The 12662-nt window shown below is 52.4% G+C and overlaps 1 protein-coding gene across 2 annotated transcripts in view; it reads right to left on the bottom strand.

Annotated features, from left to right (window-relative positions):
• Ptpn3 (protein tyrosine phosphatase non-receptor type 3) overlaps positions 1-12662 on the bottom strand; it is a 65973-nt gene that overhangs the window by 28208 nt on the left and 25103 nt on the right. For both annotated transcript variants that reach the window (XM_015492212.2, XM_048783233.1), the window contains 4 exons: positions 4736-4922; positions 4558-4635; positions 3460-3516; positions 2273-2429 (listed from right to left, as the gene is read on the bottom strand). In XM_015492212.2, the coding sequence (XP_015347698.1) occupies positions 2273-2429; positions 3460-3516; positions 4558-4635; positions 4736-4922 (479 nt within the window). The remainder of the gene's footprint in view (positions 1-2272; positions 2430-3459; positions 3517-4557; positions 4636-4735; positions 4923-12662) is intronic.

The following is a 12662-nucleotide window of genomic DNA, read 5'->3' as shown; positions in this document are numbered from 1 at the left end:
TGGGCAGATTTTCTCATTTGTTCTCTGACCTTGCTATTTTCCCACCATCCCAGTACCTCTCCCTTCTTGGGTCCTTTTTCATTTATTTCCCTTAAATGCCATTTTCCCAGGCGCTGGGGTTGGGGGAGGGTCCCAAGTTCATGCTCGACAGCCCAGTCTCTACGTGGGAAGCTCCCAAGGAACATCCTCTGTGCTTCAGTCCAGCTTCAAGGTCCACATTCTCCTTTCACGTCAAACTCAGCAGGGGAAGAAATACTTCTACTTTACCTGCCTGTATCTACTTTCTCTCCTTCTCCCAAGCTGGAGACTTTGGGATCATTTCTGAATTTTCCCTTTTCACTCAGAAAGGTAAGTCACTCCCTCAAAAGCCTTCAGTGGCTCCCTACTGCCTTCAAGATCACAGGAAGGGGGAGGAAAACTAAACACTCGAGTTTCCCCACAAAGTGGAACTGAATCCTCACAATTCTGAATGTGCTGTTATTCGTCCCGTTTCACAGACAAGGAAATGGGGCTCCTGGGACGGGGAGAATCATTAGGGTAGGGCACGGGAAATCGGTGTCTGTCTGACTCTATCGTGGACCACAGCTTGGCTCTTCTTGTACTATGTGACTTTGACCCTATCTACAGCTTCCTGTGCCAAAGTTGACTTATCACTTTTTCTTTAATATAAATACTGGGGATTGAACCCAGAGGCACTTTACCACTGTGCTATATCCCTAGCTCCTCTTACTCATTTTTGAGTCAGGGTCCTGCTACATCGCCCAGGCTGGCACGGAACTTGTGATCCTCTGGCCTCAGCCTCCTGAGGAGCCGAGATTCTAGGGGAACATTATGTGCCTGGCTCAGTCCATATTTTCTTACTTAAATGCTTATGTTAGAAATAAGCTTAACATTACGATCACTGGAAATCCGGCAGCCCTTGCTCTTTGGCTCTGACGGTCTCTATTCACTGGTTTTCCTCACCTCAAGAGGCACCAGCCAGGGGCCAGTGGAAGAGGCCTCCCGTGCCCACCGGGGACGCCCAGGTCTGTGTGATGGAGGCTCCCCACTGATTCCTCAGACTCCCGTCATCATGTGGCCTTACCAGTCACGTGGCAGAGGGAAACTTCTTCACCTGGGATGTGGTTTCCCTGTTTTCTATTTGGGGTGACAACACCCACGTCACAGGGGAGTCGTGAGAGTGGAGGAGGATACAATGGGAAGCCACTGACCCAGGGCGAGGTCCTCGTCTGGCATGACCCAGACACCAGCTACTGTCCTGTGGACCCCCACTGTGTGCCTGGCAGGCTCCAGGGGCATAGGAGGGATCAGAGGTCCCCTACGGCCTCCCAAGGAGGTGGGTTCATGCTGGCTCTGGGCTGGGAGTTCTGCAGGGAGCAGAGAGTGGCAGGGTGGAGCTGCCCAGCAGGCGTGAGCCAGGGTAGAGCCGCGTGGCTGGGGCTCTGCAGTCACACCTTCATCTACCACCAGTGTTGAAGGCTGTCGGGGGACTCACGGGTCTTGGCGTGTTATTCAGAACAACAATGGTAACTCCTTGGAGGCCCTCAAGAGATGACACTTGCCAGGCAGTGGGCAAGACCCTGTCTCTAAATACAATACAAAATAGGGCTGGGGGTGTGGCAGAGGGCCCCGAGTTCAATCCCTGGTACCACCCCAAAAAAGAGATGACACTCAATAGAGGCCTTCCTTCAAACACCTTCCACAGCCCAGACAGCACCCAGTGTAAGTATCCTTAATCTTCACAAGCACCCTTGAGGAGGGCACTGTCAAGTCCTCAAGTCCCTCTAGGGGAACAGAAGTGCAGGCTGGGGCTGTAACTTGCTCAAGGTCCCTAAACCTCAACCAGGAGGTGGAGTCAGGAATCTCCGGGGACATTTGGCTCCACCCCTCTAGCCTCAGGGCCTGCCCAGCAGACCTGAGCAGGTACCAGTGAAATCCAAGGGATCCTTGGGGAAGGGGCTGAACACGTGACCCTCCGCAGGACCAGGAAGATGAGAGACTGATGGGGGCTAAGCTGTGCCTGAGCTGGAGGAATCCAGGGCTCCAGCCTGGAGTAAAGTAGGTGTTGGGGCTGCCTCTCTTCAGAGCACCAGCCTGGAGGGGTCAGGCTCTGGGGAGGAAGATCTTCACCTTTTCCCAGTGAGAAACGAGACACTCTCATTGCTGTGGGAAAATTCTCGATTTTCAGATGCTGGCTACACACCCCATGTTTTCCAACCACAGAATGGGCTGGACAGTGTCCCCGTGGCTCCCCCCCAGCAGCCACTGTTACCTTTCCTCCTGATCACCAGGGCCAGCTCCCTCGAGTGGGACTCCCGGCTGGCTTTGATGAACATCACCACCTGGTCGTGGGTGTGCTCGGAGATGTCCCGGCCATTGATCAACACGATCTGATCCCCTTCGTTCAGCTTCGGAATGCAGGTGTCCGCCTGCATGGAGGAGAGCGAGCGTCCGTTACCATGACACCTCCCTCCAGGGGCCGCGGGCTCCCTGGTCCTGGACACCTGAGACTGCCACCACGTCACTGTTTTACCCACTGGTATGGGCACAGGGAGGTGGCCGTGGGATTTTAAAGAAGTGCTGCTCAGAGTGTGAGCAAGGAAGCAGTTCAGGATAAGGCCCGAGACGGCTTCACTCTGGAGGTGCTGTTAGAAAAGGAGCCGGCAGCTGGAAGTGAGGGCACAGCCGTGGCTTGCGAAGGGAAGGCCCTCGTCAGTACCACACCGGGGGCAGGAGCCGCTGCGGGGCGAGGCGATGTGATGAGTTTAAGAGCACAGGAACCCCCAGAAACCACGAAGAGCAACACCAGGACAGCGACAGGCTTGGGGACAGACTGCTCAAGAGTTAGAACCCCCAGTGGGCCCCTTCTTAGAAGAGACTCTGATGTTCTACCACTTTAAAAAAGCAAACGATCACCAGGCAGCTTCAGAGCGTGACGGACCCCTGAGTCTACTTGTGGGCATCCGTCCACTGTGCCTGTGTCTGAGCACCGTGTTGTGCTGCGTGCCCTCCGCATACACAGGCACAGCAACTAGAAAGAAAAAACGCCAGAGATGTGGAGGGCTGCGGTGGTGCTGGTGGGGAGACGGTGGGAAGGGGCTCAAGGTCTGTGATCCTGCTCAAAGCGAGCACAACGGCAGACTCTGCCTCAGTGTCCCACCCCCTCCACAGTACTTCTCAAAATTGAATATGCACACAAATCACCCAAACGGGGACTCTGGTTCTTCAGGCCTGGGCTGGGGCCAGAGGCTCTGCTGTCTAACGAGGCCCCCAGGTGACACGGGTGCCGAGCCTCCAGGGCCCACAGAGCAGCAGGGTTTTAGCAAACCCAAGTCCCGCTCCCTCCGTCTGCCTGGGGGGACTTACACCCCACTGCCGCAAAAAGAAATGGGACCGGCAGAGACCCGACAGGTGTTGGGGAAGCAAATGTGGAGACCACACGGGGACACGTCTACTTACAGGTGACTCGGGGTTGATCCTTGAGACCACAAGAGGCATCTTCTGATCCACTCCGCCCTGTCAATGTGTCAACGTGAAACGACACTGAGTAGTTCACAGCGACAAACAGGTAGACACCAATAAAGCCAGTCTTCTGGCCCGTGGGGGCCTCAGACCTGGACCTGTGCTGCTCGCAGCCTGTGGCACCCCTCTCAGAACTAGGGAACGCCCTGTTGGCTTCTCTGCGGAGGGGACATCAGAACTGTTCAGAGGAGTCCCAACACCCCCACTGGTGATGAGCTGAAGAGGGTATGAGCGCCCTGTCAGCAGCGCTGCGACCCCAGGAGGGCCCCGCGAGCGGCCAGAAACAGGAGCTCTCAGGGCGGGCAGGTGAGGCCTCAGGAAGGGTCACACATCATGTGGGCAGGGCCACTGGGTGCTGAGAAAGATGTGCACGAGGGCAGCTGGGGACGGCTGGCAAAGACCAGCTGCCCTCACCAGCTCCAGGGCAGGGGGTGGCGGCTGGTAGGTTGGTGGTTGAAGGGCCTGGGAGCCAACATTTCAGACTTCATGGGAAAGAGGCTCTGGAGCAACTGCTGAACCCTGTGCCACATCCCCAATCTGCAAAGGGACGGGCCAGGCTGTTCCCACCGTACTACGGGAACAGATGGGATCCAGCCGACGGGCCACCATGTGCAGACTGCTCCGAGGCGCCCAGAGGATGGGACAGGCCCTGCACCTTGGAGAGCTGTTTTCTCTTATCAGCTTTAGCAATGCTGTGGGATTCTCTTAATAAGCCCTTTGAGGGGGTAGATCTGCTTTGCCAACCAAGTGCCTTCATCTCTCTGAGCCTTACTATCCATCTGTGAGGTAGATTTAAAAATACTGTCTTCACCGCTTATTTTAAGAGCTCAATAAGGTGATATAAATCTAGTGTGCAGCAAGTGTTGGGCACAGAGGAGGTAGCAGCAGCCTCGGTCACATTAAAAACTCCCCATCCGGAGGGCTGAGCCAGTTTCCCTATGCAGCTCAGCCATGCAGCATATTTCTAATGGAAATTAAAATTCACCTCAAGTGGTTTCCTAGCATAAACCTACCAAATAAATACACATGACATACCTTAAGATTAAATCCAAATTTTCCATCTTCATCCGGTGTGATACGGACCAAGACTAAGTAGCTGTCACCATTATCATTCTAGAAAACATTGGAAAGTGATCATTTACGTTATTGCCCTTCCAGTGGCCCGTTCACAAGGGTGGGTCACTTAGGCGTGGCGGGACCTGGGCTGGCTCACCTTGTCACAGTAGTATTGGCTGGCATCCTCAGTGGACCCTCCCTTGGTCACCCTGTTGTAGTCCTCTAAAAACTGCTGGTCGACCCCATCAGGTGAGCAGGAGCCTGGAGCATTTGAAGACGGAGACACAGAACTGGATGACTTCTGGGTCAGGCAGCTTTGTGCTGGATTGTTCTCGGATAGACTCCTTCATCGTGGGGAAGGAGGAGATATTTTAATAACTGGATTAATGTTATTAATGCAAACATCACCAACTTGTTTGGGGACCAATGTCATGGATCTCTGGAACCTTTGAGCTACAAAGGTCCACTGCAGGGGTCTGGCCCATGCAGAGTCCTCCGGCCACGCCTGCCCTGGTCTGGCCTACATACAGCACATTAAGTTTGGGGGCAGAGGGACAGGAGGGCAAGTTGGATGCATGAGCTACTAAACACTTGGTTTCCCTTCCATTTACATTTTGCTGGGCAAAATGTGTCCAGCTACTTCGGTGATTTAACTTTTTTTTTTTTTTTGAGATGGGGTCTTGCTATGGTGTCCAGGCTGGCCTTGAACTCCTGGACTTGAGCAGTCCTCCTGCCTCGGCCTTCCAGGTGCTGGGATTACAAGTGTGCAGCACTGTGCCTGGCTCTAGGGTTAAGTATTGACCCAGACTCTGCCAGGCAAGGCTGTGCAAACGCACATGTCCCTGTATCCTCTGAAGGACACTCTCCTTCCATCTCATTCTTGCCGACAGCTCTGCTCCATTGGATCCCTGGCCACCCAAAGGAAGCGGGGTGGCGGCTGCATGTTGAGGACAACTAGCATTCCTAGTTTATATCTGACTTCCATGGGCTGCCCTCATGAGCTCCTGTTTTGTCTTTCTGTATTTAACGTGGGTTCTCCTGGACCTACAGCTCATTGTCCTATATGGCAGCCTCTGTCACACATGGTACTTATATTTAAATAACTTAAGATAAAAAGTCAGTTCCTCAGTTGTGCTGGCTACATTTCAAATACTCAATGGTGCCTTCCAAGCTGGAGGGCAGCCACAGAACTTTTCTCACATCACAGAGGTTCTGTTAGACAGTGCAGTCTTGGACAATTACAGATGGTTAGAACTGACCAGGCCTCTGTGGTCATCTGCTCCAACTCCACCTCACAGATGAAGACGCCAAGGTCCAGAGAGGCTGAGTAACTTACTTAGGGTCACACAGCTTTCCCCTCACACTCATTCTGATGGTCCTGAGTGTTCCCTTCTGCTTTGCACAATGCCAAGTCTGCTCTTTAGACTCCTGTTTCTAACCTCACAGGACCACAGATCAACCACCCTTGCCATCAGACTATAGGACAGGACGCTCAGTGTCTGTATTGCCCACACCGGTCTGTGGACCTCACACAGGTGTCTCACAAGGCACAGGAGTATGGCTTCTCCCCCCATCCTACAGACTCTGCTGCACCCCAGTCTCACCCGGGGAGAGGTGAACGGAGAAGGCTGAAACACCAACGGCGAAGACGGCGGCCCCACCTTCACTAACCCTTTACTTCGAGGCCTTGTCCAGAGCTTTTCATTAATATCATCTTCTCTCTTTCCTCAAGTTCTGATTAGCATTTTCTTGTTTGTTTGCCGTGCTGGAGATGAAACCCAGTGCCTTGGGCCTGCCAGGCAAGTGCGTGCTTGCTCTAGCACTGAGCCATACCCCTGGCCCAAATTAGCTTACGTTAAATAGAAAATCTGTACCTATTCACACAGAATAATTCGCAATCTCCATTTATTGAAGAAAATATTCAGCGACAGACCAATGCAGAAACAGCTCTATGAAGGGGAAAGATCTGGCTTGTGGTTTTCCTGCTGCTGGCAGGAAAAGGGTGTTGGGGCGGGAAGGCATTTCAGGAGAGGGTGTTGGGAGCTCAAGTTGTATGCTGGGTGTGTTTCCACACTGACAGTGAGACTCTGGTTCACTTAAAAATAAGATTTCAAAATTTGCCCCCAACTAGGGCAATGTGGCTGTTTTACTGGTTTTTTTGTTGATTTATGTTTTTGCAGTGCTGGGGGCTGAACCCAGGGTACCACCCAGCTGGGCAAGGCTCCACCCCAGCCACACCCCCAGCCTCTTTTACTGCTTACAAGAGCACCACCCGATGGCAGCAAGGGCAACTGCAGAAGCCAAAGGCATAGGAGATGCTATTTCCAGTTCTAGCGATGCCCTTGAACCTTTAATGGGAAGAAGCTGCTGATATCGTGCGCATACTTCAAATATCTGCAGGAGTCCAGGGGGTGGGTGAGCCGCGGGAAGAGTGAAAGGCAGGCACACGAACAGAAAAACAGGGCCGAGGGGCTGGGATTGTGGCTCAGAGGTAGAGCGGTCGCCTAGTATGCGTGAGGCGCTGGCTTCAATCCTAAGCACCACATAAAAATAAAGATATTTTATCTGTCTATCTATAACTAAAAAAGTAAACATTAAAAATAGAAAAGAAGGGCCGATGAACAAGCAAACAGACTAATTTCAATTAAGTGGTATTAGTGAATATTATGGTTAATTGAAATTTTTTCTAAATTTGTAGGTTTTATTATATGAGATTTCAAAATATTTTTCTCTTGCCAATACAAAACTCAGTAGTTTAAAAGAGCTCACGGTGCTAAATAACACTAGTACCGCTACTACGACTAGTACTAGTGGACTTTCCAAATCCATCCCGTGCCCCAGCGCATTTTCCAATAGGGTTGGAGGTGACTTTAGATGGTAATTTATGTACACAGATGGCTTATTTTTGCCCTGACCAGCTGCATACAGAGGTTCCTGCAGGGTCCGGTGACATTCTGCTTGGTATGCAAGACGGATGGACAGACAGAAAGTAATCAGACAGTGGCAGCTAGATAGAGCACTTGGGGCAAACACGCTTCCTCCCTCTCTGGGCAGGACGTGGGTGCCACTGAAAGGGACAGGGAGGGGAGATGCCCTGTGAAGCCGGATTCCAAGGAAGTTACTGTGACAGGAGCAGAGAAGGAGTAGGATGCGGGAGGCAAGAAGATGTGGGTGGGTGAAGCTCGTGACGGGGAGGAGGAGCAGAAGCCAAAGCCCTGAGACAGGAGGGAGGGGGACACCGAGGAGACTATCCCTCTCCTCCAGGAACCACAGTGGCCAGTATGGTCTGGACCATGCCCGTGACCCGGGGGAAAGAGGGGCAGAGCCGGATTGCCAGATGTCTAAGAACTGTAAATACAACAGGCATCACAAACAAAGCCTTGGGAGAGGTCATTTCTCTGAAGATCAGAAATGAGAAATGGGAAGGCTTCCCACGAAAGGAAGACGGGGCACGATGCCCTCCTGCACCCGGTTCGAGACTTGCGTTCGAGGTGGAAGAAACAAGACGAGAGACTGGATGAGGATGGTGAAAGAAAGACAGGAGCAGAGGAAGACCGACGTTTCTGGCAGGTACACAGGGGGCTTAGAGGCAAAGCCTCCCTCAGCCGGGCGCAGGGGAAGACGGAGAGCCCAGGTAAGGCGTGCGGTTCACGTATAAGTGGGCAAAACCCAGCAAAGGACAGGCAAGGTTCAGGGACGCGAACGCACTTCCCTGGCTGGTGCCCCAAGAAGACAGACGGACACAGGTCCTCTCATGCTCCTGGATCTCAGGGGCTGACGTACACTCGGAGAGGGCAGGGGCCACAGGAACTGGGATTGCTTAACTTGGAGAACAGGAGCCAGAGCCCTCAGGTGGATCTGGAAAGATGCCACACCTGTGGCTCCAGGGGACTGAGGCAGGAACCTGTACACCAGGTCAACATCAAGGTGACATCCAGCAGTCCTGAAGGACAGTTGCCCTCGGTGTCCATGGGGGACTGGCTGTAACACCCACCAACGCAGACACCAAGTCTACAGCACTCCCGTCCCTTACATCAAATGGCACGGAATTTGCACGTGACCGATGCACATCTTCTCATAGACCCTAAATCACCTCCAGTTAACCTGTAATACCAAATGCAACGCAGACGGCACGTAAACAGCTGTGACACTGTATTGTTGGTGGAATAACAAGAAGGAGAACAGTCAGGACATGTTTGGGTAGAGACGCAGCAACCCTCACAGGCCTAACTGCGCGTTGGACACGCAGGTAGGCAGCTGGGTCCATGGAGGCAGAACCTGTGGACAGAGCGGGCCCGCTGCCCCGGCTGCCCTGACACCCGAGTCCAGACAGAGGGTGCGGCCACGCTGCAGGGGAGCTCCCCATCAATGGTGGGGTCCTCAGGCCCTGGGGGCCTGGATGACAAGGCCAAGAGAATTACCCACTGTCAGTGCCACTGAAGGAGGAGATTCCCAAGGTCCCTCTCAATGCAGGGAGGCTCTGAAATAAAAAGTGACACCTGCCCCAGACCTGGCGGAAGAAGTCAGGCTCGGGGGAATAAGCAGAGACTTCTTTGTCTTTAAGCAGCAGTGCTCTCGGGAGGGGTGTCTGTGTTGGTGACATGATGAAGTAAGAGCAAGAGGTCTTCTGAACACAGCCTCAACTTGCTCTGGGCCGAGTTTCCGGGGGCTTGGGTGGGGGGTGGGAGGTGGGGTCCCTTTCGCTATTATCGCCAGGAGGAAAGCTGACTTCTCTGTAGAATCTGTTCTTCCCCTGGAAGCGAGGAAAGGATCGAGAATGGCTGGTAGAGCCGTGGGGACAGCAGCCACGAACGGCCTGCTTGGGCCCAAAGCAAACTGCCAAGGCCTCAGAGCCCCAGAGTAAACTCTGTGCCACTGTAAATGCGGAACGGGTGGAGTGAGTCATGTGCGGGGACCGTGCTCTACAGCCTGGGTGGAGAGCCAGAGCCCAACCACTCTTTTTCTCTCTTGCTTCTTTGTCTTTAAGCAAGTACAGAACATTACACTTCATGCTTCCTCTTCAAAGAAACCCTCCTTGCCGCCTGTGGTATTATTCATCTGATTTCTCTGACAGAATGCTTCTTTTTGCCTCTTAACACAAATGTGCTGTAGAAAACATGTCAAACTCTTCTTAAACATTTTGCAAATACTCGGTGAAGTAACCAACACAGCTCTTCTCACCAAGTACAGACCAGCCTGCCCTCCCGGCCTGGGGCAGCGGAGGGTGCCCCCCCCCCCCACTCTCAGGAAAGCTAGCGGCCTCTGGAGCCCCAGCAGAGAGGCTTCCGACAGCAGGAAGAAGTCCCCTGCCTAGCTGAGGTGAGGGCGCTGGTTTCCCCAGTTTCCGGGCCTCCTGCAACACGTCCACTCACACCCAGGGTCCTCACCCCTGGCAAAACCCCGGCAGGAAGGCTGTCATTGAATCACCCTACTTTTAATATTTAGATGCAAAATAAAAAGTGTTCTTGGAAGAGACCTCGTACAGGGTCTCAGAGAGGCGTTTCAGAGAATCAGGGTGTACTGCGCAGGGGCGGGCAGGGCCAGAACTCACTGAAGTCAACAGGCCTGAGGAAGTGAGCTTTCATTTCATAAACTTAAATGTCAACAGCCCTTGTGGCTGGTGGCACCCCTGCTGGGCCGTGACGGCCTAGGTGTACTACAATTCCATGGAATGCAGACCAGTGGGAAAATCTGACGTAGGACATGCAGCCGTCTGGGCTTCCCTGAACCCTGCGACAGTTCTCCAAAGCAGCAGAGCCCCATAGTGTGACCATGGAGGCTGATAAGGAGCCACAGCCCAGCTGGTGCCTGAAGGCAAAGCTCTGTCTGATGTGATTCCACATTTCCCCCTCCATGGTCAGCAGAGGATGCGTAGTGTGCTGCGGGACCCAGGACCTTGGAGCAGCCACAAGCCACTTTTATGAAGAAGAGTGGCATCTCTCCTGCACAGGCCCACCCCACACAGTGAAGTGACAGAGGGAGCTGGGCCATAAGGCCCCGAGAGGCCACCCCGGTTCCATAGCCAAGCAGCCAGGTGAGAGGTAGGAAGAGCTCCAATGGCAAGCCAGCAGCTAGTCCCCAACTTAAAGGTCACTTGTGTTTGAGAAGTGCCTTTTCCACTTGGAGACATTCTGGGAGTTCACTCCACATTCAGTGAATAATAGAAAAAAGTTTCAGTCTAGAGTATGATCAATGGCACTTCCTGTGACAATTGGAGTGGGCTACATATGTGCCGTCCCACATGAGAGCCACTACCTACACGAGGCTTGACAGAGCATTTAAAACGTGGCCTCTGTGACAGAGGCACTGAATGCTGACATTTTATCTTGAATGTCCACAGCTGGTGGCTACCCCAGTGGGCAGTGAAGGTCAGGGTGCTCTATGATCCCCCATTGGGGCTGCAAACCACAGCAGGAAGCTCTGACGCGGGGAGGGCACATGGGTTCCCGGGAGCCCTCAGGCAGTTCCCTACACCCGCTTCTCCTTCAGCCAAGCAGCAGAAGAGTCAAACTGGCTCTGGTCACGCACACCTGTCCTCCTGCCTGAACTTCTAGGTTTGCTTGTGGTTTGCAAAGCCACAAGGGTCACCAAAGGAACTCATACCCATTCTCTGTGGCTTCCACAATCATTTTAAGAAAAGCACCATCAAGCTCAGGTCACAAGGAAATAATGACCATAAGGATTATTTATCCAGAGGCGTTAAGAATGAAGGTAAGTGGAAGACCAGACCATGTTTGCTGTGGGTGGGGTAGAGGAGAGGCAGCATCCCCGCACGGGAGTGGGGAGGAGATCTGCAGTTCACCTGCGAGTGCCTAGGCGCCATCAGGATGTGCCTAGTGCCCTAAGCCTCCAGCTTCAGCGACAAGCATGGACAGATTAACACGGAGCCCGCTTGCTAACCCTCTGCTGTGAGGGGCAGGCACCGCCTTTCTGTATTTTGGTCATAGGCTGGGGCTTAAGAGAATGGACACCTAAAGACTAAAGTTCATTTCCTACCAGTGCATTCTTTCCTGTCATACTTTAACCTAAAAAGTCATTTAATTTATGACCTCTGTCTTGTCTACTTCAAAAATGACTTAAGAGGGCTGAGGTGGTTGCTCAGTGGTAGAGCACTTGTCTAGTATGTGTGAGGCCCTGGGTTTGATCATCAACACCACATAAAAATAAAGTTATTGTGCCCACCTACAACAAAAAAATATTAACAAACAGAAAATGACTTAAGAGAGCTTACCCTAAAAATGTACAGATAGATAGAATTGTATAAGAAAGGTAAGGAAGGAAGAGAAGGGGCTCCATCAAAAACCTGGGCTAAGGGAAGTGAATGCAAGTGAGCATAACACATAGCTCTGAGCTTCCTGGTAAGCAAGGCAAAAAGGGAACTAAGGGTTAGCCACATGTTACTGAATAACAAAGAATTCAAGCCAGTCTTGTAGAAGAGACATACGTTTCCTGGCCTTATCAATGAAGGGAATTTGTCACATTAAAAAAGAGTGGGAGGGCTGGGGATGTGGCTCAAGCGGTAGCGCGCTCGCCTGGCATGCGCGCGGCCCGGGTTCGATCCTCAGCACCACATACAAACAAAGATGTTGTGTCCGCCGAGAACTAAAAAATAAATATTAAAAAAAAAAAAAAAAAAAAAAAGAGTGGGAAATAGAGGGATTTAGAACAAACTGTCCTTGACAAAATTTGACAATCAGGGATGTTCTATCTAGCATGTTTTTTCCTTCTTACTATTAAACATGAAAAGAAAACAAAATCCCTCAGGGCGTACTCTTGTTCTAAGAAGGCTTTCAGCACTTTCCCAGTGATTCGCAATCACAGCGAAGCTCAAATAGTCTAAAGAAGCTGTAGTTCATACAGCCCTGGAGTCTTCCCCCGCAACATGAACAATTTAAAATGAGCTTTGCTCATGAACTAGAGGGGGCTGCGAGAGACTGATGGGTACATGGAGAGTAGGTCTCGGTCACAGACGAAAAGCAGTGTGAGCACCGCACCCGGGCCCAGAGGTTGCCTCCCTGTGTAGACCGGCCGCTCTGATTTGTGTTCTCATCCTGGCAGAGAGCAGCCTCGGGAGCTGGCTGTGG

Source organism: Marmota marmota, unplaced genomic scaffold (assembly GCF_001458135.2).
Source record: "Marmota marmota marmota unplaced genomic scaffold, marMar, whole genome shotgun sequence".
Lineage (NCBI taxonomy): Eukaryota > Metazoa > Chordata > Mammalia > Rodentia > Sciuridae > Marmota > Marmota marmota.
This window is presented reverse-complemented; position numbering and strand designations above follow the sequence as displayed.